This window comes from Halyomorpha halys, unplaced genomic scaffold (genome assembly GCF_000696795.3).
Source record: "Halyomorpha halys isolate HHAL.00 unplaced genomic scaffold, Hhal_1.1 Scaffold489.1, whole genome shotgun sequence".
Classification (NCBI taxonomy): Eukaryota; Metazoa; Arthropoda; class Insecta; order Hemiptera; family Pentatomidae; genus Halyomorpha; species Halyomorpha halys.
In genome coordinates this window covers 213,925-239,449 of record NW_027110713.1, presented here as the reverse complement: position 1 = coordinate 239,449, position 25,525 = coordinate 213,925, and the positions used below count along the sequence as shown (strand labels likewise).

Below are 25,525 nucleotides of genomic sequence, written 5' to 3'. Positions count from 1 at the left end.
TTATAAATATAGTATATATTATTATAAAAACTAAATATAACTAAGTTTAAGGTTGGTTACTGCAGTATAAACCAAACGGACTATAAATCGGCCTTTGGTAAAGCTCTCTTTACATTGTGTGTTTAAAAAGCCACAAAGCGTCCGTGAAGTGTTGAAGTGGACTTTGTTCAGGGAGAAATGCATTGTTTGCAGTTTAAGAGGGGCAATTCTTTGTCACCATTACAATTCCCACTTCGACTATTCACTGCTGATTTTTTTTATGGAGTTTGAATTTATTTATTTTTAATTATTATTCATTTAGTAACGTAATTTTTTGTCTTGTTTTTTCTTGTTTTTACTATAATTCTTTTTTTTATTTTCACAGGGAGAAGCTATGAGGCTAAAATCCATCTCTCAGCAGGAAATAATCCAGAACGGAAACACACATAGTCTGTAAGTAATCTCAATCTAACTTTATAGCTGAAAAATAATTAGCTTAACCTGGATATAATGGTGATTTAATTTCTTAGTACCCAGATTCTCAGGCTGCTCTATTCCTATAAAATATTTTCCTTATATCTCTAGTGACCGTATATTTTTTATTATCCGTTTTAATTTCATGTCTATCGTTTACTAGTCCGTCATATCGAAGCTAGGAAAGAATAATATCCCCATCTATGAACTGTTATACTACAGAGAATACACCATAGAGTTACCATTATAAGATTTATTATTACGGATTCTTCACTTATATATTACCCTGATGATTATCAAATTTTTATCGTAATCCTAAGTAAACTTAACCTTACTGTTCCAGTTGATTTCTCTGATATATGGTTTCAAAAAGAATAAGTTTCTCTACCACCTACCCATAAAGCCATTCTTTCATACTATTCAGATCGTGGACCGGCATCCTTTTTTTTTTTTTATTAATTTAAGTGTTTCGACCACTCGGGCCATTTACACTTGATTTACAAATTCGATTACAATTGGCATGTTCAAACAGTAGGACCGGCATCCTTAAATCTACTAAAAACTCTTCTCTGATTGAGGACAGACATAACAATTTGCGAATTAAAGTAAATGAATCTTAATGCATTTTTTCATCTTCATCCGTTGTTTTACAAGCCTCTTCTGATTTATTATCATAAATGTTTTAATACAAGAATGTGACCAGTCATAATTTCAATAACAATTAGAATTCTGTTCAAAATACTTCTTTGTTTTTCTACAACGCGATTTATTGTATGTTTTTTTAAACCCATAGTTCCAACATGTTTACATATAATATAATAAAATATGAACTGTATAAAACATCAGACATGAATTTTACAATTTTTCGAAACTATTCTCCTGATCAATTTGTAATATTTGACTTGCCATAATCTTACCTCATCCCTTCAAACATAACTTTAGCGAAACCTCGGGACAAAACTGTTTATTTCAGATTGATTTAAACAGAAAAAAAAGGTTGATATTGATAAATGATATTACTTTTTCTATACAGAAATTTCAAAAACATTTCAGGGACTTCGTATTAACTATTGTATATGTGTTTCCTATCATGAAGGTCTCAAATACGTTTTCAACATAATATTAATGATTAAAATTTTTACACCTTAACTATTATGATGACTCTGATTATATTGATTGACTCCTGAATATGATTTCGTTTACAAACCATGAAGCCACGGATTTAAATTCACAAGAATTCACAGAATAGATTTATTCGAGTCAAACCTGGAAGAGATTCCAGTTTTGATAGGATAATTGAGCAACAAGTTAAATGAAAAATAAAGTACATGTTCCGAAAAAATCAATTAAATTCAGTTGTATCAATTCGCTTGTACATGTAGCATACCGATTGTATGGAGTCATAAACTTTTATTTTGTGGTGGTCCCTAGAGTAAATCTCAACTTTTCCCCTCTGGCTAGAAAAGTTTGGTAGCCTGTTGGATTACACGTCTTTCCTGTCATGAATTGGAGAACATATGGGCGTTAAAACTCAAGTAAACCTAGCTTAATGTTGCTATGTTAGGATACTTTAAAAAATATTTAAGTTTGGTATTTTATTTTATAGTTAGATCTTATATCTAAATACAGATTTTTTTCTTCGCAGTCTCAATAAATGCGCCGAGAAGTTAATATGAGGATACCTATAGTGACAGAGCATTTCGCTGCAGCGACGTGACCCCGGCCTCGATACATATATCTAAATAAAGATTTTTTGCCTCATATTCTCAATAAATGCACCGAGAAGTTAATATGAGGATACCATATAGTGGCAGAGCATCCCGCAGCAGAGACGTGACCCCGGCCTCGATAAATCCTTAGCTGCGATCCATTACACCTTATGTATTCAGTTCGCTTCTCCCTGAGATATCGTACCCCTCTCTGCATCTACTCGGGGAATTTCCTATATATATCTTGAGCACAGTTAATCTTCCTGTTGATGTAACTAGAGCTATTTGTATTTGCTTCGATTCTAATTATTCAATAGATTCCTCTACTGATTCGTTAAGTATTCAAAGCAACAATTACTAAAAAACCTGAGCCAAAAAAAAATTAATTATAATATGTTTGATAATTTCATTACTTGTGGTCCTGACCTGATGATCAGTTTCCCTTCTTTTCTCAGTATAGATAAAATAGCATAGCATAGACATTTTTTTTTAATATTGTGTACTTCGAATAGAATTGGGTATCTTTGTTTTCTGTTTTTATAAAACACAAAATGATCGAATGAATCAACAAAATTTTTAATAATAAGCTGAAATAGAAACAACTGCCCACGTTCATTTGCTATTGTCAATACAACTTTACACATGTTGAGCACACACTTAAGTTTTTACGTGACGTTTAATAGAATTATATAAATTACATTTACAAATTATAGAAATTATACAATTTCTAATTTTTTTTTTTTTTATTTATGTATTTTTGTTTTCAGTGTAAACGGAAGGAGAAAAAATAACTAGATTCTAATAACGGAAACTATTCACGTTTTAACTAAATTGATTATACTTTTGGTCCTGTTGTTCGAATATGTTTACAAAAAAGAATACCTATAAATCAACTAAGAAATTTAGACTTTACTATTTTAAAGATTATTGTGTGCTTTAGGGAGTTGACAAACTTAAAAGATTAAAGTTATTTCGATCGGCTGTGTCACTAATATATACTATATGCTACAGGTTAAATTATTTTTGTCGTATTTCCCCTGAAATCAATAGCCTTTTGCACTAAGTCGAAGGTCATTGGAAAGGGACGGAGGGAAATTTTATATTCATCTCATAATTCCTATAACACGTAATTTTTTATTTTGGGAGTGTAGCATATATATGTGTAAATTAAGTTTATGCTATAAAAATAAGAATCAATATAAGTAAAAATTTTTTCTTATCTAAATGATTTTTTTTTAACTTTTCCGGTTTGAAAAAACCACTGTAGCCCCTCCAAATTGAGTCAAATGATCGATAATTTATGAAATATATGATTTGATTAGTGTTGGAAAAGTTGCCTTTGGCAATTTTAATTTTTGTCTCTAAACCCACCATTTTGTTTGATTTTATTCACGCCTCCTTAGCCTCTCCAAATTTGATTACAGGATTGGAAATATGTGATCAATTCACATAGAAAATTTCAAACCACTCCTAACTCAATGTTGAAGCTTGAGAAGTGCCTTTAGCAGGTCTCGACTCCTCGCCTTTTCTTTCACTCGCGGCTATTTTGCTTTAATGAAAAAAAATCATCAATTTTTGAAAACAGAATATAAGTTAGAAATAAGACCTTAGTAACGAAATTCTATTTTTTTTTTTTTAAATTTATGTTTGCATTATATTCAGATCAATTATAGTCTTCGTTCTTTTTAATTTCAATACTCAATCTCAATGTTTCTTATTTATATTCATTTTGTGAAATGCACTTTTGAGGATCCCTTAAAACTCTGGACGCCTGTTATCATCACGTAACAGACCTAGAATCTTATGTATTAATAACCTTCCAAAAAACAATGTCATTCCCGTGGAAGAATGTTCACTACCCATACCTTTCTTTTCTTGTGGATTAAGTCAGTCATGACGGATACCTCAACATCTTCGTGAACCCAGCGAAAACAGACTGCATAGTGTTTTCTAACCAAGCAAGGAAGAGAGGTGCATTGCCCAGAACCCTCCAAATGGGCAATACCATGTTATCATCATCTAATTCTACAGTCTATTTGGGTGTGAAACTGGACAGCCACTTAAACTTTTTTACCAATATATATAATAAAACCAAAAGGGCCAGGAGCGAGTCTTACGGACTGCATCATCTCCTCACTTCAACATCCATTTTCGTCCGTTTGAATTTAAAAATCTACAAAAGTATTATACGCCCAGCGCTCCTATATGGCTGCCTCCTATTAACACACCTCATAGACTCTACAGAGCGCAATTTACAGAATTGTCCGGAATAGAATATGACAGTAGAAAAAACTATCTATGTATCTAAAGAATACACGTAAAATTCGTGGATTCACTGCAGTATGACACCAATGCCTTTTATTCCATACCCTGACGCCAGCGCCACCAACTGTGCGTTGGTAGAAGACAATACCACAGCCATTTGTAGTGCCCACTACTAGTTATATAGTTTTAATCACACAGTTCATATCATTATACCTTTTCTTATAAACATGGGAACATTGACAATTTATTGAATGTTCTGAAATGTAATGAAGTTCCAGATAAGAACAACCACTTCAAAAAATAGTATTTCTGCTAAATTGCATGCTTAGAGACTTTGAAAAAAAGAAAAAGCAATTTAAATATTAGTTTACTTACATTCGTACGTGTGCAGTTATATTTGTTCGTCAATAAGATTTTGAATATAAAAAACTAAATTAAGTCAAATGGTGAAAAAAAAAATACATATAAATTATACAAAAAAAAAATTAAAACTATAATAAACTTCTTAACCACCCAAATTCACTTTTTTCTACCCTGGCTTCTCCTTCATTACCTAATAATCCTCCTAGGCGTCTGAAAAGAAGATGGCCTCGAGTTCTTCTCCTCTAGAAATGTTATTGGAGTTCTATCAGTGGGTAGATTCTCCACATGTATCATGTCACTACGTCACCTACAGCAAATTTACTTGTTGTATATATGTGTATACAGTTGTAAATAACAATAAATAAATTATTAAAAAAACAAAAACTTATTTATGTTAAACATTATTGTCGATTAAGCAAATTAATTGTCGTTTCACTCACTATCTTCAAATGTTCTTCGAGAAATGAGAATTAAGAACATTTTCATTTCGTATTATTTAATTATTTATTTTGTATTTCAGGGGGTTTATAACGTTAAAAAAACTGATTCTTATTTCATTTGTTGTTAATGTATTTAATCAGTTACGGTTGTCTGCTTTCAATTTTCAAGCGTTTTTTACTGAAAAGAAGTGAAGTAAATAAATACATTTTTTTGGGGGGGGATTTTTTCATTTACAGTTATTAAAATTGTCCCATCACATTCAAACAATTGTTTAAAAAAAACTCAATGAAACATTGTCGAGCGAAAGCGCCATTAAATAAATATTAATAAAAACGGAACAAAAGAAAGAAAACCTACATAAAGAGAAAGAAAATATCGAACAAAAGTGTCAGAGGAAGAAAACAAAGGGAACGTTTGTAAACTGAATATCTGAGGGCTTACCGAGCTGCTAAAAGACCAGCCAGGCCTTGATTTACAGGGGGCCCGCTGGGCATTATTAAATACAACGCAACTTTTTTTTAGGGCTTGAAACTTTGAGAACAAATAAATTAGAGTGACGGACAAAATAACATACGGATTGTTGAATCTTCGAATTTGATTTTCAAAAATACATGTCAAACACAACATAAGTATGAAAGAAGGACACATAATACACCAGCAGCTGCCTTAAGACAAAGACATAACCCGTTGCAGGTATATCACAATTTATCATTTGCTGCTATATGTCATAATTGTTTTTAAAAATTTATTTTATACAATAAGTAAATTTGAAGTTAATAATACAATGACATGATACAGACATGTGGAGTATCTACCCTTTGATAGAACTCTATTAACGTTTCTAGAGAAGAAGATTTCGAGGCCACCTGTTCAGATGCTAAGAAGGATTACCAGGTAATGAAGGAGAAGCCAGATTATAAACAACTGGATTTGGATGGTTAGGAAGATTATTATGGAAGGATTAGTATCAAATTGGTGACATGTAACAATTTAAAAATTATATTTTATAAAAATAAATAACCTCAATTCTGTAAGTTAAAAAAAAAATGGTGAAACTTTGATTTTTGGTAAAAAAAATTAATTTGTTACTATAGAGCATAGATATGTACAGTGACAAGTAGAATTCTTTACTGGATATTGCAGAACACATAAAAAATTTAAGATCTGGAAACGAATTCATTAAAATAAGTTTAGAACTCGTTTAACATTACACCGTTAAATTGAAGCTTAAACATATATTAAATCATATTCAAAATTGAGTGTTGATACAAATCATGAATAATTAAGGGTAACCAACAAGTGCAACAATTATTAATTAAATTTAAAAAAAGGCATAAAGTCTGTTTCTTTAAAAAACATCCATATTTAGTTGCGTTTCTGGGCTTAAAATTGAACAAACATGAATTTATAAAATTTATATTGTTGGACTAAAAAAAAAAAAATTATCACCAAAATGTATCTGTTGAAAGCACCTATACTACAAATCGGGGCCGTAGACCATACAGAATGACTTTTCAAGAAACTAAACAAAGATGAATAGTTGGTATCCACACGGAATGAAATATCGACTTTCCCACACTGATTAGAATAGGTCTTCAGCCTTTATGATAACCACCCCGTTGTCCCTCCCATCCATAAATGGTGATGTAAGAAGTAAACAAAAAAAATACATGAAAACGTGATGAGGAGAGAAAACCTTAGTAAACAATTAAGCAGGGGAAGAAAAACATTATCAATGAAGCAATGTCATGTGAGTCAATGAGTAATTCCAACGCTCCATGGTGGTTTCTTTGTAAATAATAAAACCGTGAAGGGTTAGGAACCCATATAGCTGATGAGATGGAAAATAAAATGTTTAGGAACTGCTAGGGTCAAATTTAGGGGCCAGAGTTAGAAATACTGTGTCTTTTTATATTTTACTTGCAGATTTTTATATATTCTTCGCAATTGACATTTTTTGGGATATATATAGATTTGTTGAACACAATTGAATGTTTAGAATAAATTAATATATTTAGTTAAAATTAAACAAGAGAAATTACAACTTTATTTAATATGAAACATACATTACTATTTTTATTTTCATATTGAATTAATTGCTTCTTAGATATTTTTAGTTTATAGCGGTAAATATATAATTAAACTATATGGTAATAATAAATAATAAAAATATATTCTTATAATATATAACAAGAATCGGTAAATAAAACAGTTGGTGTCTCTAAATACTTTACTAACCGGATTTCACAACTATGTAAAACAAAAACTATTTCATCTCTCATTACTAATATTGGTCCAATAAGAATCTAAGTAGGCAATTTACTATCATTACAAATAGCATTTAGAATGTTCGATGTACAGCTTTCTGGTTATAATAAAATTAACATTAAAATTTAAAAAAAACCTGCCTGAATTCTTACTTTCATATACTAAAAATTAAATTCCATATATTAAAAAATAAAAATAAGGGTAAATGTTCAATGGGCCGTATCTTCGCTAATAATTGTCTGATTTTAATTTTTAATTTTTATTTTTTTCGCAGAGAATTTAATGACTATTCAAATAACATAAAAAAAAGTTCATATTCGTTATAAGAACTTCAAAAAACGCTTAAATGCGATTTTTTTTAAAAAAATCGGAAAATAAAATTCTTTGGTATAACATTTTCATGTTACATGTCTTTGATTTCTTTTGAGAATAAAAAAAAAATGCTTATTATATCTATTTAGTTTATTGCGGTATATTACATTATATAATAGAAAAATATAAAAAATAGAAATAACTTCAACACAACTCTACCAATCTAAACCTAATAGTACAAGGGCCCAAGAGGAGAAAAAAGGCAGTTATTTCACCCCAATTTTTGATTAATTTAATGGAAACTATGTATCATTACTATTCAGAATTAATAATTCTGCCAAGTATACGTAGGGGAAATAAGAAATACCGACTTTTTCAAAACGTTAAAAAAAATTAATTTTTCATCGGAGCGCTATATCTTTAAAACTACCAATAACACTACAAAATCTAAGAGAACATCATTTAAAGTAGAGTAAATTTGATAAACTGTAACCCCTAAGAGAGCTATTTACGTTCAATAGTTCTCGAGATACAGCTTTTTTAAAAGAAATATTTCATAAAAATGTACAGAACTTACTGAATGATCAGTAGTTAGTGAATTTATTTTGAAAAATTTATATCTCAAAAACTATTTGACGTACAGACGTCTATTAGCACTCACATTAAAGCTAGTTTAATGAGCTATGAAATAGTTTATCACCTTTATCTTCGTAGGAATAATAGTTTACATGATATTTGCTAAAATAAATTGATTTATAGTTGTTCAGACAAATTTTCATTTGCCAAATTTATATTCATATGCGAATATCATAAAAAATATTACCCCTACGAAGATAAGTATCATAAACTACTTTATAACAATAAAACTTCCTTTATTTTGAGTGTTGACAAACATATGTGCGTCTTATGGATCTATAGGTATATTTATTAAAAAATTAAACATTGTATATGAACAACTTGAAATTAACTGTTTGTGAATTTATTTTGTCAAATATCATAAAAATTGCTACTCCTACAAAGATAAACGTTATAAAATATTTTAACTAGCTTTAATTTGTTAATTGAGTGCTGACAGACACCTGTACGTTGTATGGTTTCTGAAATAAAGTCTTTCAAAACTCAAACTTATTGTCCGAACAACTATAAATCAATTTATTTTAGAAAATATCTTGCAAAATAATATTCCTACTAAAGTAAAGGTCATAAACTACTTAATAATACGTTAAACCAGCTTTTATTTGATTGCATAATAGATATCTATATATAGACATAATATAGTCTAATAGACATCTATACGTCACATAGCTCCTGAGATATAGATTTCCCAAAATAAATTAACTAACTACTAATCTTTCAGTAGATTTTTAAGAAATGTTGCTTTTTAAAAAGCTATATCTCAAGAACTATTGGACGTAAAAGCTCTTTTAGGGCTATATTTCAGCAAATTAGCTCTACTTTAAATAATGTTCTTTTAGATTTTCTAGTGTCATTGGTAGTTTTTAAGATATAGAGCTCCGAATGAAAAATTAATATTTTTTAAAGGTTTTGTAACAGCCGCCATTTTTTATTCCCCATACCTATACTTGGCAGTCTCATCAGTTTTGACTAGTTATTATACATAGTTTTCATTAAATTAATCAAAAATCGGGGTGAGATAACTGCCTTTTTTTCTTCCCGGCTCTTGTAATTAAACTTGTTTATTGCTCTATAAACTGCACTGAATGGCAAAAACCGAATTTAATTAAATAAGTTAGAACAGGAAATACAAAATAAAATGTTTGAAATGTTTTTCTTCATTTATTCTTCATTAACTATTTCCTCCTTATAAGGAAATTATGTTTTATAGGGTTGAAATAGCAGATATTTAGCTTTTTAACGGCTGTATTAACATAGGATTTGGAGAAAGTGTAGAGAAATAATGAACGCTCATAAGAGATATGGAAAGCGGTAGAAAAAAAATCGTCCAAATAAATCAGGTTAAAATTTCTTTAATGAATAGAAATTAATAGCTTGATAAGGCGCAAAAACGAATGTGATTTCCTTTTTTCTAAATAAAAAATCCTGGCCTACTTTACTTGACGCCTCAAAAGGGTTTTATATATATTGTTTTCAATATAAAGTTATTTAATATCAGCAATATTTGTTTTCTTATTTTTCTGAAAGAAACAAAGCGTTTGGTATATAATAACCATGAAAAAAGAATATATACTTTCTGAGCTTCGCGTATTTAATTTTGTTCATAAATTTTTTTCTACTGAAAAAACAGGGATTTCAGTTGCTTTAAACCATGGCGGCAGGGAACATTTTCAAAAAGAAAAAACAGCATATGTATTGAAAAACATTTAAACCATTTCCTTTTATTTAAAGAGAATTGATTGCAGAATATATTGTGATCTCATTTTTAAAAACTCATTCATTGCATTCTAAAATGCTTTTTATTGTGTTCAAATCATTATTTTTTTCTCTACATCTTATTGATTATACGTAATTCGTTTATATAGTTTTATATTTTATTTATACATTTCTTATGATTATTCAGGTAAATTTGGGTTATTGTTTTATAGTTTATTCCCCTTCCTATCTTTAATGTTTTATTAATTTACTATCTATACATATTTAATTTATTGTATATACTAATGAATTCATGATAATTCAAGCTTATAGAATTTAGCAACGTATAAAGCTATATGGAAATTTTAATTGCTTTTTTGAAGAATTACGGATTGGAATTTGATAAGCTACTCATTGTAAATTAGGCAATAGAGCAGTTTTTTGCGATTTTCATCAAAGGATTTATTCATTTCATATTATGTAATATTACTGGTGATTTTAAGTTATAACTTATAAGTAAATTTTTTTATTACGAGTTATTTAGTTATATACTTCAGTTTACATTACTCTTGCATTAATATCCTCAATTATTCAGGTTATACTGCACATAATATATTATAGTTCCAGTTCAAATAAATGGTGACTTTAATTATATGACCTATATCGGCCGACTGCCTGTCGTCAATTAGTAATATCGCGTGAGTAGTTCCGCTGGCGCCAGTCACTGACGCAGGTGTCTTACTCTTCGATCTAGACTGTTAAATAATTATATTTTCTGCTTATAATAATAAAAAAAGTATTCATGCAATATTTTTTATGTGTTACAATAATAGTCTATTTATTTATCAGTACCATGCACAAGATTTAGTTGAAGACTCTAGACTATGTTTTATGTGGCGTCCCGTCGGTCACAAATTCTCCATCAGTCCGTGAGCCCGTGCAAATAAATCGACATTATCTGATCAAAGATTTAATAGATTATTTTTTATTTTTGCGGTACCAATGAAGAAATACGATTGTAACAGTTAGATAATGCTACCTGCAAATAGGGCGGATGTTTCAAAACATTAAACAAATCAATTTTTTCATTCGAAGCTCGGTATCTTTAAGAATGCTTACAGCACTAGAATACCTAATAGAATAACATTTAATATAGAATAAATCTGCTAAATATGAACTCCAAAAAAGCAATTTACGCTCACTAGTTCTCGAGATATACTTCTTTAGAAAGCAGAATTTCATAAAAAAAAAAGTACTGAAAAATCAGTAGTTAGTGAAATTATTTTTGGAAATCAATATTTCAGAAATAATTAGACCTACAGATGTCTATTATCAATCTAATAAAGCTAATGCAATCTGATAAAAATTAGTTTATGACCATTTATCTTTCTCGGAATAATTGTTTTCTTGATTTTTGCCAAAATGTATTCACAAGATGTTGATTTCTAGTCATAAAACAAAACTTTTGGTTTATGAAAAACTGTTTCGGGATCTATTAGCCGTACATATGTATGTTAGTACCCATTTTAAAATTACTTTAATGTAATATGAAGTAGTTTATAACCTTTATCTGTGTATGGAAGTAGTTTTTATGATATTTATATGAATTTATTCTGGCAAATATCTTAACAAATTATTTATTTATGATCTTAATATTTTCTTGAGACTGGTAATTTTTTTAAAAATAAATAATTCAAATTCTATCCATTATAGTCTCAAAACCTTTTATTTCTCTTATAAGTCAGTAGAATTGACAAAAATGTAGTTATAATAAATAATTTTAAATGCTTGAACTGAGTGGAGGAAGGTTACAAGCATTGTTGTGATAAAAGTTTTAAGGAATAGTGTCTGATGATTAATGATTTTGATTTTGTTTTAAGTTAATATTGACTAATTAGGTAATTAAACATATCTGGGATATACTTATTAACAAAAAAAATATCTTTTACCTAATGTTTTAATGTTTCATAGTAACTGATGTTTTTGACTTGGCCAGAATAGCCATGGAGTTAGAGTTTTTTAAATTATATAATTTCAAAGTTTTATTAAGGTAAGGTAAATTATAAATAATAATGTTAAGTATTTTGAAATGTTTGTAGGATCATACATGTAATAAAAGCTGTTTTGTAGTAGATTGTCCCTGAAGATGGCCGGATTGGCTGAAACGTCGGACTTATAAGAGAAATAAAAGGTTTTGAGACTATAATGGATAGAATTTGAATTATTTATTTTTAAAAAAATATTGTTTCTTCGGTAATAAATGCTATAAACCACTTTATAACTAGATTTGATTAAATCAACTAGCTTTAATTTTAGTGGTAACAGTACGTCTAATGGTTCCTGAAATATATTTTTCGCTAAATAAAATCACCAACTTCTGATTTTTCGTAAAATATTTTGTTAAAAATTTGTTGATTTTCACAAAACTGTATTTTAAGAAATATCCAACGTAAACAATTCACAACAACAAGCGCTCATATTTAACTAAATTAGCTCTACTTTGCCGGCCTCTGCCCGAATCACCACACGTGGCGAAACTGCAGGTGGAAGTAAGCAAGAAGACAATGAAGAACTAGCCTCGTTCTGAACGATGATATCAATAAACTGCACGGAAGAGTTTGATTCAGTGTTCCATAGTTTGGTATTTATAACACTGCTGGACATCGAATTCCCAGAACAGCTATACACTCTATTGAGACCATTCTTGCAGCACCGCTCATTATCCGGAGAGGTCCCACTCACCTGCGGAGTACCCCGGGGGTTTGTGCTGTCTCCAGTACTTTTCTCAGTATATACGGCTGAAACTGTCAGAGCCAAGTATGACAAGGCTACTATAGTAGCTTATGCCGACGATATAGCCATCTACAGAAGTTCAATGAATGCAGAGACAGCTCTACAGCAGGTGGAGAAGGCTTGTACGGAAATAACCCAAAACTGGAAGAACTGAATATTACGGTTAATCCCAAGAAGACCGACTGTATTGTTTTATCCATCCATAACACCAAGTGTCCTCTCCCTCTAAGTCTCTAAGGTAGTAGGGTATGAGAATAGACAAGCAGGCAGGATAGTATATATTGGTGTCACACTTGACGCTATCTCGCCACTGTAATAAGATTAAGCAGATCAGAACAAAGACTTACAGGCTTAATTATCTGATAATTTCTCCTAATCTTTTTCTCTGCTTCAAATTAAAAACAACAAAAGTGTGCTGAGGCCAGCCCTTGTATATGGAGCACCTATGCTGACCAACATAGCACCTTCAACGTTAGAGCGGTATACTTAAACGTATAGTGAGATATTCTTCACCTCAAAGAGCAAACACGTACCACATCCATACGACATTCGAACTACTTACTGTTACAGAAATTATTTCGACGATACATAACAAATTTTGACTGCCTTTAGTCCTGTCGAACCCGTTATTTAGGACATTGACACTGACAGGACGGCCACAATGGAGGCAGACACACACAAACAGACTCACACTCAACTGAGTACGAGTAACTAAATTATTTGAACCAACAAACCTGGTGCTCCGTCACCACCAGACTGATACAAAATACAGACTACCCCTTTCCAAAAGATCTAATTTCCTCAGCCACCTCTCAAATGCATTACCAATGCAGAAAAAGAGGCTATCCTCAACCCTTTTTCATCTTTACATCAACCACACGCACCCATGGGGCTTAAAAGAAAAAAAATGACTCTACTTTTCAAGATATGGAGCTCCGAATGAAAAAAATATTTGTTTTAACGTTTTAAATCGCCCACCACTTGGAAAGTAGCACGATCTGACTGGCAGACTTTCATTTCTTTATTTACAATATAATACAAAGACGTTCTATGACAGTTTTTATCAGATACTGTCAATTTTTTTTTGTTTAGCACAGGCTCTCGATTAATAAAATGGAGTCTCTGATCTGAGAAAATTCTTGGAGGTATAGGTGTACGCTTACCATATTAACTCCTTGTGTTATCTGAGCCTAATGTTGTTAAAAAAATAAATAGCTTTTATACGATATAATTATAAAGAAATAAATAACTTAATAAGTAGCTTTCATACGGTTATGTTCCTGCCCTGACCTTTGCAAATAATAAAAAAGCCGAAACTATTTATGATTCTGTTAGTTCTATCATTTACTTTAAGTTAAATATCACGTTATTAATATTGCAGTTTTAAGTAGAAGGACAAAACCGTTACGAAATATTTCATTTTATAGAATATCTTGTCTTTCATAGAGCGTTTTTACTATTTAAGCTGCGTTTTTGACTGGACAAAATGAAAACAGATTTTTCATACTATATTTCAACATAATTAATCTGTTTTTCTCCAGATTAATTAGTTCAAGTATTAGTTCGATAGTTTATTGTTTAAAGAAGAAAAAACTAATACTAGAAAACAACTGTTATTTTCGGCGTTGATCGTTTCATAAAAAGAGGAACAGAGTAGCACTTACAGTAGAACCCTGTGCTAACCCAGCCGACATCAAGAGTCGACGTGATGAGGCTATTCCTGTAGGGGCAGATGTGGCCATGGTTTGTGTTATCTGAGTCTAAAGTTAGTTCTGGAGTCAGTCTCTACTCAGCCTTACTGACTCTAACATCGCACTAACCAGGTTAGTTAGTTCTCTCTTCTCATCGCCTCGATTAATTATTTGTATAGCAAAAGTCGGTCTTAGTTTCCGGCTCCCTTGTTTTATCTTAATTTTCCATCTTTATCTTGAATTCATAATCAGCGTGGAACAAAGTTTTATCAAACAGATCTTATCGTTCATATTTATTTATTTTGTTGAGCATTTGCTTGCAACAGTGTATGTGTTAGTGCTGTATCCGTTGGATAATAAGTATCAGTATTCTGAATTCGATTTCATCGGATATTCACCGTGCGTATCCGTTAATCATATGGTAATTATATTTTGATAAGCGTAACAGTGATAACAGTAAATTTGACTGCTTATGAAAAAATTGAATTGCAAAACTTCAAACCTATTGTAGATAGTGGGATGTATTTTTTATCAAATAGGGTCTACTGTTGCCATATCTAAGATAATATTCTGAATGAACTATGCTTTCATTGGTTTTTACTATTTGGGTAGTAATGATGTCTCTCGAAGCATATTACTTTAAGTGTCATGTAAATATAATATTGCGTTTTACGCATATAATAACTGATCTCGGATTGTCTCTGTGTCATACTGCCTTTAATTATGCATACAGAATCTCCTGGTTTCACTGACATTAAATTTATATCTCGTTCACATGTTGCCTACATAATCAAGCAGGACATGTATGCCAGTATGTAAAAATGGATGATAATGTCATCCGGTCCTGGGAAGAATTTTTATTACGCCTAAAATTGATGTTTGTAACCAAGAATATAATTTATAAAAAGGTGAAAAGGTTAATTCGATTGATAGAGACCTAGATAAATCCTTTTGTAAGTAATTTTTAAACTATATAAAAATACAATTAGCTTAATTAATCAATTCTCTGTTATATATCAACGCTATTTTATATTCACTTTCTAATTTTGTTGTCGTTGAGGAAGGAATAAATATATTCTGTTGTGAAAAAAAAAAACGGATGAATCAACATGTATTAGTGTAATTAATACAACAAACTACTATCAGCTATAGTAACTAGAATTAGGCCTACATGCATTGCTGCATTGCTTACGATTTCCACAAAAATCTCATGTACTTCACTTTTGTTAACAAATTAAATTAGTTTTGTTTCTTGCATAAAGAGAACATATGATTTTTCAGTTTATTTCTATAGTTTTTAATTTCAATCATATACCAACATATCATACATCATCTTTTTTTCATTAATTTTGGCTTAATCAAACTGTTTTTTATTGATAAAAAAATTTCAACATCCATTTTAAAAACCAATCTCCATTTTGTTCTAGGATCAAATCTAACAATATTCAAATTTTCGTATTATTAAGTTGGTGCTTATGAAATGTTTGATTTTTAAGTAAATATATAAAACTGCATACCTTTTTTCACGAGCTGTTTATTTAATAAAAATGTGTTACATTATTTAATAAATAATGTTCCATTTACTTCAATTCACTTCTCCTAGCTTGTCTTTAAAAAATACTTTAGAATCAATAAATTCAGACATCGAATTTTTCAGCTTGTCTTCATATTTATTACATTCAGCCTTTAAAAAACAGATCCAAATGTTTAAAAAATGAAAGTAGATTGGCCAGAGATCCGATGAATAGGCTGGCTGCTGCAAAACTTCATATTTTCATTTAGTTTCGCAATTGTTCTTTTCGATGTATGGGGCCGTCACGGTAGTTTTGGGTATTCCTCACGGTTTTTTTGTAGTAAAAAATTACCAGACAGAAATTTTTCAAACCAACAATGCACTTTTCGATCTTTTAACTGTATTCTCCCCAAACGCCTGGTTTATATTGCTTGTAGCTTTTGCAGCATTATTGCCAAGTTTATACTCACGTATACCTGTCTGGACACTAGATGGCGCCGCTGCATTCAAGGGTGTGTCAAATTAAAGTTGGTGCTTTAACTTGCTCGGATGCGAACGGCGTTTACTTATCTATATATTAAATATATACAGTAAGGGGGAGTATTGTGGTGGTGAAAAATTCCGAATTCCTGTTTTCGAGGAAAATACACGTTTTAAGACCCCCTGAGTCCAAATAACTAAGTTTCGCAGAATAGTTGTTGAGCTACGGAAAGTTCCAGCACGAAACTGAAATTACATATTTAAGGCGGGTTATAGATCCCAGACTGACAGCAACTTTATCGAGAAAATCCACTGACTGTAACTGCTACATTATAGAATCGATTCTTCGTGGCTCTAAAGACTTTGATAAACTAATTTGTGATTTTTTTCACAATACTCTTTCTCTAAAATACCTTTAATTTTCATTGTTTGAAATAATTAACTATCTCACATTTATAAATTCATAAACACAAATTATAAAAGGATTTGATAATTAACTTTAAGAGATAAGAGTAAACCTTTTTCTAGGTTGAAAAGATATTTCCGGAAATAATAGTTGTAATAAAGAATTATTATATACTGTTGGAAAGCCAATGATTTTATAATAAATAATATGTAAGATATAATAAAGTCGTAGACGAAAAACGCCTAAACATAGCATGAGTTTGATCTTGAATGGCGAGCACTTGGGTCGTTCCATTTCTTCTGTCGGTTAAGTCTTTTTTTGTCACCATAGTGATGACCTTTCAGTTGATACCATGACTCTATAAAATCATTCTTAGTATTTTGATATTGATTTTGCAACAATTGAATTAATAATTAAGATTTTTGATAACTGATATATTTTTTATATTTCTGCCGTACATTTGCAAAAGATAATTTTTTAAAATCTACATAGAGAATATTATTAATAGTACATTTTTGAAAGTGAAAGTGAATAATATAAAAATATCTGTTCTGAACGAGTATGGATGCATTCCAACTCATAGAAGGGTTTAAATTTAAGTAGCGTGATTTGCGCATCAGACTTTTTAAAGCTTAAATCAGTTAACTAAATTGTTTATTTGGAAATAACTAGTAGTATATGATTTTTTCTACTTAAACCGTCACCTTATAACCGCAAATTTTGACTTATCCTTAGTTATATGTTTATCATTTATAGTTGCCCACGCTCAGCATGGAAGGGGGTGAGTTAAAGGAAAATAATAATAAAAAAAAATATATAATCGCAAAAGGAAAAAAAAAAGATAATACAATAAAGAATTACTCCTAAGGCGCCACGTTTTTTTTTCTTGGAAATAACGAAAACCCCGAACCATTATGCCCACAATATAGCTAAACTATACCACTATATAAACAATTGTTGAATTATGACCACTGGCGAATACCTTTACATGTAGGTAACAGAAAACCTAGGGGTGTTACCTATCCACCCGTTGAATTATCGTAATATTCCGTGAACAACAAAAAAAAAAAAAGTAAATTAACAAGTTGAAAGCAGAGAAAGAACAGCAGAACTATATGTACAAAAGTTTAATAATAATAACAAAAATATATACAGAGAATGAAAAAGGAAAAAAAAATTCTTATCAATTACTAAAACAATTAAAACTTATTGGTTGACTTAACCCTAAGTTAATGCTTAACCTTAATAACTATATTTACATTATTATTCTCCTATCCAGAACATGCTGAAGAAACGTCACTGCACTATATCCCCACTTCTAGTGTTAATGACCGTCTATTGAAGTAAAACACCATAATTTTCAAAAACAAAACATATATGACAACATTTCTCATATGGTGATATTCCAGTTCAAACAGTACAGACAGAGGGCCTTTAAACTATTTCCACTTCACATTTAACAATCGTAACGTGTTCCGAAATCAAACTCCCACCTTCACTAAACCAAAACCTACTCGTCTGAACATACGTGTTCCAAAATCAAAACTGTCGCCTTCACCGAAAACAAAACCATAAAAACATATCGCTCGTGTTTTGTTTTCACCATGACAACCGTAACACCTCTTGTCTATACAGATCTAGCCAGTGTTTTTATTTCACCATGACAACCGTAACAACCGCACCAGAAAAGTTCAAATCTGGTAGATAACTTTACCGGCCAATGATTAACGGTTAGACGAGATTTAGAGCAGATGTACATTTAATACCGGATCGGTCTATATTAACCGTGTAAGGCCCCCCTTACACGGTTAATATAACAGTTACATTTTATTTATTTATTTTTTTAACAATTGATTAAGGGAGGAGTACAATCTCGTGTACAAGACACACTTAACAATGCACAACGTTATAAATAAAAACAATTAATATAAAATAAAAAAAATAAAAATGATAATTTTTAAGAAAAGAGAACAATAAAAGTTAATTACAAAAATAATGACATTTATAGATATAATAAAATAAATAATTGCCTTCTAATGGAAAAAAATAAGTAAGTTTCAGAAAAGTACGAAGAGAAAAAAATAAATAAAATAGAAGCAATGTCAATAATAGAATTAATAAGATGATATCCTGCAGCTGCCCTAGGTTTCAGTCTTCGGAATGTGGTTGGATTTCTCAAGTTGTATGTCACTGCTCCTTTGACTGTCGGTAACCGGGAGTGGAATTTTATAAATCATTTTTTGATGGAGTCTTCTATTGATTTCATCAAAAATATGATATGCTTGATATGATTCCCGATGCAATTGGCTAAATCTACGTTTCAGAAGATATCCATACAAGGCACCTTCCATAGTTGCTTTAGGATCTGTTATCTAGCGAAGGTCTATTATTCCGTTTCTTTCCAAAATCAATAAAATTGATTTGATCTAGACAGACAATTTGGCAGGCTACAAGGACTTGAAAGAATTAGTTGTTCAGGCAATAATAAAAAAAGAGTATTCTGTCCTCGACATTTTCTACAGTAGCCAAATTAATTTTTTCAACGATTCTCTCAAAAGTGGATGTTGAATGAACAATAAATTTAATTGGACTCACAATTTCTAACATTAGTGATTTACGCATAACTAATGTTACTGACATCGCTAAGAACCTTGTTCCCAATAATTTTAATTACTTGATTATCGTTTTGATTAAATGTTTCTCCAGCTAATATTGGCCCACCTACTGTGCCCTTCAACTACTACTTGTAGGAAAATTTTTTTTATTGTATCCTTCTTCTTACTTTCGTACTTATTACTTAAATTGTAAAACGTCCATAATTGCAGATGTTGGTTTGTGAACTATTTTTCTTCCCAACATTATAGCTTTTGTTTGAATATAGCAGTGTCATTTTTTTAAAAATTTATAATGATACTTCTACATATTTTTTTACTAATACTAAGGGAATGTCCTCCTCTCTAGTGGAAAAATTCGAACTTCTCTCGTTCATACTGAAACAACAATTTTTATCTAATTGCACTAATGAGAAAATATAATCAATTAAATCAAAATAATTTTCTAAATTTTTTTATGTTTTGTGTAAAACTTAAGTTATTTGAGTTTACATAAAATGCAGTTATTTGATTCATTTTTTTAAAATGATTATTTGTTCCTGAGGATGAAATTTGAAATGAGTTGAAAAAAAAGACTATATTATTTGTTCTAATAAATTATGCTATAGTTATATGGTAACTATAATCTGATAAATGTTACTTAACTTAGCTGTGCATAAGTCAGGGAAAAAAATCCGAAAACTTTGGTAAAAACGTAATAATTAAGAAGTCGAACCAATATTTGATTTAAACTTTAAAATTTTAAATTCTAGCGTGATCTGCCGGCAGTTATCTCAGTTTCAGGTAACCTAGGTAACAACGAAACTGTAGACCAGAAATACTACAATAAAAAGGCCAGTTTTTCACCCCAATTTTTAATTAATTTAATGGAAACTATTCAAAATTGATGAGTCTGCAAAGTAAAGGTGGGGAAAATAAAAAATGGCGCTTATTTCAAACGTTGAAAAAAATTAATTTTGCATTCGGAGCTTTATATCTTTAGAACTACCAACAACATTAGAAAACCTAAGATAATATCATTTAAAGAAGAGTAAGTTAGCTAAAAAACGAGCCCTATTATAGCCATTTAAGTTCATTAGTTCCTGATATATAGCTTTTTTAGAAGCAGCATTTCATAAAAAATATAATGAATATCAGTAGTTAGTGAATTTATGTTGCGAAATCTATATCCCAAAAACTATTCGACGTTACAAATGTCCATTAGCACTCAAATTAAAGCTAGTTAATTTTACTATAAAGCAGTTTATGACGTTTATCTTCATAGGAGTAGTAGTAAATAAATTCACAAAACATGGATTTCTAGTTCTTCGGACAGACTTTTTGGATTTATGAAAAAAAGTATCTCAGGAAGTATTAGACATACAGATGTCTGACAGGACTGAAAGTAATGGTAATTTAACTATCATCAAAGTAGTTTATGACATGTATCTTCGTAGAAGTTTGGCAGATGTAATTTTGTCCGAACAAATAGAAACCAATTTATTTTGTGGTAAGTTAAATAACCACATTATTATCACGTTATTTTGAGTACTAATAGACAACTATACGTCGAATGGTTTTTGAGATATAAATTTTTCAAATTAAATTCACTAACTACTGATTTTTCATTTCATTTTTTATGAAATGTTGCTTCTGATGAACCACGGGAACTATTGAGCTTAAATATTTCTATTAGGACTCATATTTTAGTAACTTTACTCTATTTTAAATTATATTATATTCGGTTTTCTAGTGTTGGTGGTAATACGGCAAATTTACTTGATGTGTATATATGTATACAGTTGTAAATAACAATAAATAAATTATTTTAAAAAAAACCTAGCTTTAATTTGAGTACAGACAGAACCATCCTATGGTTTCTGAAATAAAGTTTTTTATAAATCAAACTTATTGTTCGAAAAACTATAAATCAATTTATTTGAGGAAATATTATGAAAACGAAGGTAAAGGTCAAAAACTCCTTTATAGTACATTAAACTAGCTTTAGTTTGAGACATCTGTACGTCACATAGTTCCTAAGATATAGATTTCTCAAAATAAATTAACTAACTACTGATCTTTCAGTACATTTTTATGAAATGTTGCTTTTTAAAAGGCTATGTTTTGAGAAATATTGGACGTAAATAGCTCTATTAGGGGTAACATTTCAGAAAATTTACTTTTCTTTAAATTATATTCTTTTAGATTTTCTAGTGTCATTTATATATATATATCTGGTAGTTTTTTAAGATATAGAGCTCCAAATGGAAAATTAATGTTTTTTATCGGTTTTAAACAGCCACCATTTTTTATTCCCTCTTTCTATACTTGACAGACTCATCAATTTAGACTAGAAATTAAACATAGTTTTCATTAAAGTAATCAGAAATTGGGGTGAAATATCTGATTTTTTTCTCCTCTTGGACTGTTGTACTAAAACAGGTCGCTATGTTACCGGAGCTTTACTAAACTCTAGTATAAATCCAAGTTATGCAAATCTTAGTTTTCCTGGAGGTAGGTGCAACCGGTCCTTAAACGGATTCAGTGGGGAGCAGGGATCATTAGTTTTATTATGGATTTTGTTTAAAAAATATTAATGACCTATACTATAAAAAAAAAATGCCAACCTTATTGAATTTCCTTAATTTAAAAAAACTTTCTATCCGGTCGTTAGTTCACTTACTTCAGGCTGTGACCTGAAGACAAACTAATCCTCAGACACGAGTGCAGACTACGTGGGAACTTGATAATTACTAGAAAACAGGAAGCCTTCACGCATTTAGCATTCGCTGTGTTTCGCTTTCTCTTGTGACAGCATTCAAGTTTGACGGAATAATTTCTACAATTTTGTTCGATCTTGGAGTGAATAAGTTAGTGTGATTGATATTCAACAGATCATCTTTAAGTACATTTAAAGCAATTCCACAATTTATGGTCGTAAAAAAAAAACTCTTTTCACTATTTGAATGTATAGACGGGTTGCTACTTTGCAACCTGTTATTTATAAAGTGCAATTCCGTTTCAGCAACAAACTAGTAGACAATAATTATTCTTGTGGTGTGGATGCGGGATAGATAAAATTTATGATAATATAAATTTCATAAATTGTTATAAAAAATGCATGAAATAATTTAAATAAAATAGAATCTTAATTATAAATAAAACCGTTTAAAAACAGGGATTAAAATCAAAATATTTTCGAAAGAGTACTTTGTTCATTGGCTAATGATGATATTATTATCGTTAATATACAATAATACTAACAAAAATTAACATAAGATTAAGATAATTACAGTAGAACTCATATCGTAATCGAGACGTAGCCGATTAAGCAGTGGTATAATATTCATTTGATATAATACATAATTTAAGTGTGCAAACGAACTTTAACTTTTTAATAGTCAGTTGTTTCATTTTACCGAAATTATTGATTTCTTTATACTTTATTTAATCAACATATTTTTACTACAGATAAACAATTAAACAGGTGCCGAGTAAGCTAAACTGGGATTTTATTATAGGTTAATTTGTTTACCGTATAGAATTAAAGAAATATATAGTACGATTATTAGTAATTTAAGTAATACATAAAATAACATCACTATTAAATAGAAATAGACTTTAATAAATATGAGATATCATAACTAAATTTATGTTAACCTCAAGAACCCACGAAGGGTGAGTACTTTGTTAAGAAGTACTGCTTCTTCAACAACGGTTATATTAGAAAGTGATTTTTTCCAAGATCACGCTTAAATATCATATTTTTTCCCATTATATAGAGGTTAGGTGGGATCCACCAGGGCTTCTGACCTCACAGGGTTGATTCAGTAATAAAATCAATAATTATCTGCCACAGCCCAATTCAAATCTTGATCCTTATTTGAGTAAATGTATTAATTTATTATTGTTATTAAATTTATTCATTAAATAAATAATTATTTAAGAATGAAAAATTATTTATTTTTTATTATATATTATCAATTTATTTGATTAATTTTATTTAAATATAGGATATATACCTGCAATGGTGACTGATGAAATATGAAAGATTTTTATAATTTCTGGAAATCCATCTTTTATTGGAATTATGATATTTAGAAGAGTGAAAATAAATTATTTTAAAATCTTGTTTTATTTTCAGAATAAACATCAAAGAGTCCTTAAAAATACAATTTAAAGTGACTGCGAACTGTAATTAGTACTTTGAAATAACAGTTCTTGATTAACTACCTGTAATTAGATTTTAACTGTTGTTGTTGTTGTTAACTGGTTTCAATTTACTTCACTAGCCATCCCACGAGAACACTCTCCTTGTGATTTGGGTATTGAAGAAGGATGTGAAGCTATTACTGATACCATCATAAAAGTTGCTAAAGCCATCGATTCCGATTACTTCTGGATTTCCAAAAAGACCTGTTCCTTGGTTCAGTGATAATTGCAAAGAAGCCATTAAAAACCGTAGAAAGGCCTACAAAAGATTTCAAAAGTCCATGACATCCGATAACTTAATAGGGTACAAAAGACAGAGAGCAATTTTTAGAAAAACATTTAATTAATACAAACCAGAATCCTGGAAAACATTCGTTAACAGTATAAATGCTTCTATAAGTTCTGTCATCGTTTGGAGTAAAATTCGAAAACTCACGTACATATTCTCTCCCCCTCTTGACCATATTAGTGAACGGATGACTGTCCAATGACCCGTCAATATCTTTGCTGATATTATTATATGAACTATATATCTCTCACCCAAAAAGAATACCGAAGGAAACAGAATTTCAAAACATTACAGACGAAACAACATCGTACTACAATGTTCAATTTACAATTACAACTAAACAATATATTACAATATATACAATAAAAGGTTCATCCCCTGGTCCTGACAACATTCGGTATTAAATGATCAAAAATCTTTCAAACAGCACAAAAAAATGGCTACTTGATTATCAAAACTACGTCTGGCAAACCGGAAAATTACTGAATATCTGGTGCAATTCTATTGCCATTCCAATTCTAAAAACTGGTAAAGATAAGCATATGCCATCTAGCTACCGCCTAATCTATCTTACAAGTTGTATCTGGAAAATAATGGAGAGAATGGTCAATAGAAGATTAATGTGGATCATAGAAAAACATAACCTTATACAATCATTCCAATCGGGATTTCGAAAAAGCCGATCTATAATTCACCACTTGGTAACATTGGAAATAGAAGCACAGTATGCTTTTATTAACGGTCAACAGATAATAGCTGTCTTCTTTGATATGCTGAAAGCATTTGACAATATAAATCATTCCATTATTTTACAGAAGCTGTCCTCTATTGGAATCACTAGACAAATGTTCTCATTTGTCAGACAATTTTTGACAAATCGGAATTTTATGGTACGAGTCGTATGTGAACATTCTAAGGAATACAGGCAGATTAATGGGGTACCTCAGGGATGTGTCCTCAGTCCCACTCTATTTTCTCTGGCTATAAATGAATTGGGACTCAATTTACCTAGGGGAGCTAAGCTACTTTTGTTCGCCGACAATCGTGCAATCTTTTATCGATGAGGAATACTGGCAAGATATTCAACTTAAACTACAAGACGCAATAAATAGGATAAAAAACTGGTCATAAACTGTCAATATTCAATTTTCCATAGACAAAATGCCTCTACTTCAGTAGGAAACTAAATACACCTCAACCACCTGATCTATTTCTTGGAAACTCCCTATTACCATACACCGATTTCCATAGATTTTTAGGCCTAACAGTCGATAAAAGACTAACCTACCAATACCATATTTCTGCACTAAAATCTCACTGCACAAAAAACTAAACATTATCCGTTTACTAAGCCGTACCTTCTGGGATGCCGATAGATCTAGCCTTCTCAAACTTTATCAGATATTAA

At 30.3% G+C, this 25,525-nt stretch overlaps 1 protein-coding gene across 1 annotated transcript in view; it reads left to right on the top strand.

Annotated features, from left to right (window-relative positions):
• Schip1 (Schwannomin interacting protein 1) overlaps nucleotides 1–25,525 on the top strand; it is a 229,212-nt gene that overhangs the window by 67,436 nt on the left and 136,251 nt on the right. The window contains exon 2 of the mRNA XM_014424992.2: nucleotides 365–432. Coding sequence (XP_014280478.1) covers nucleotides 365–432 — 68 coding nt within the window. The remainder of the gene's footprint in view (nucleotides 1–364; nucleotides 433–25,525) is intronic.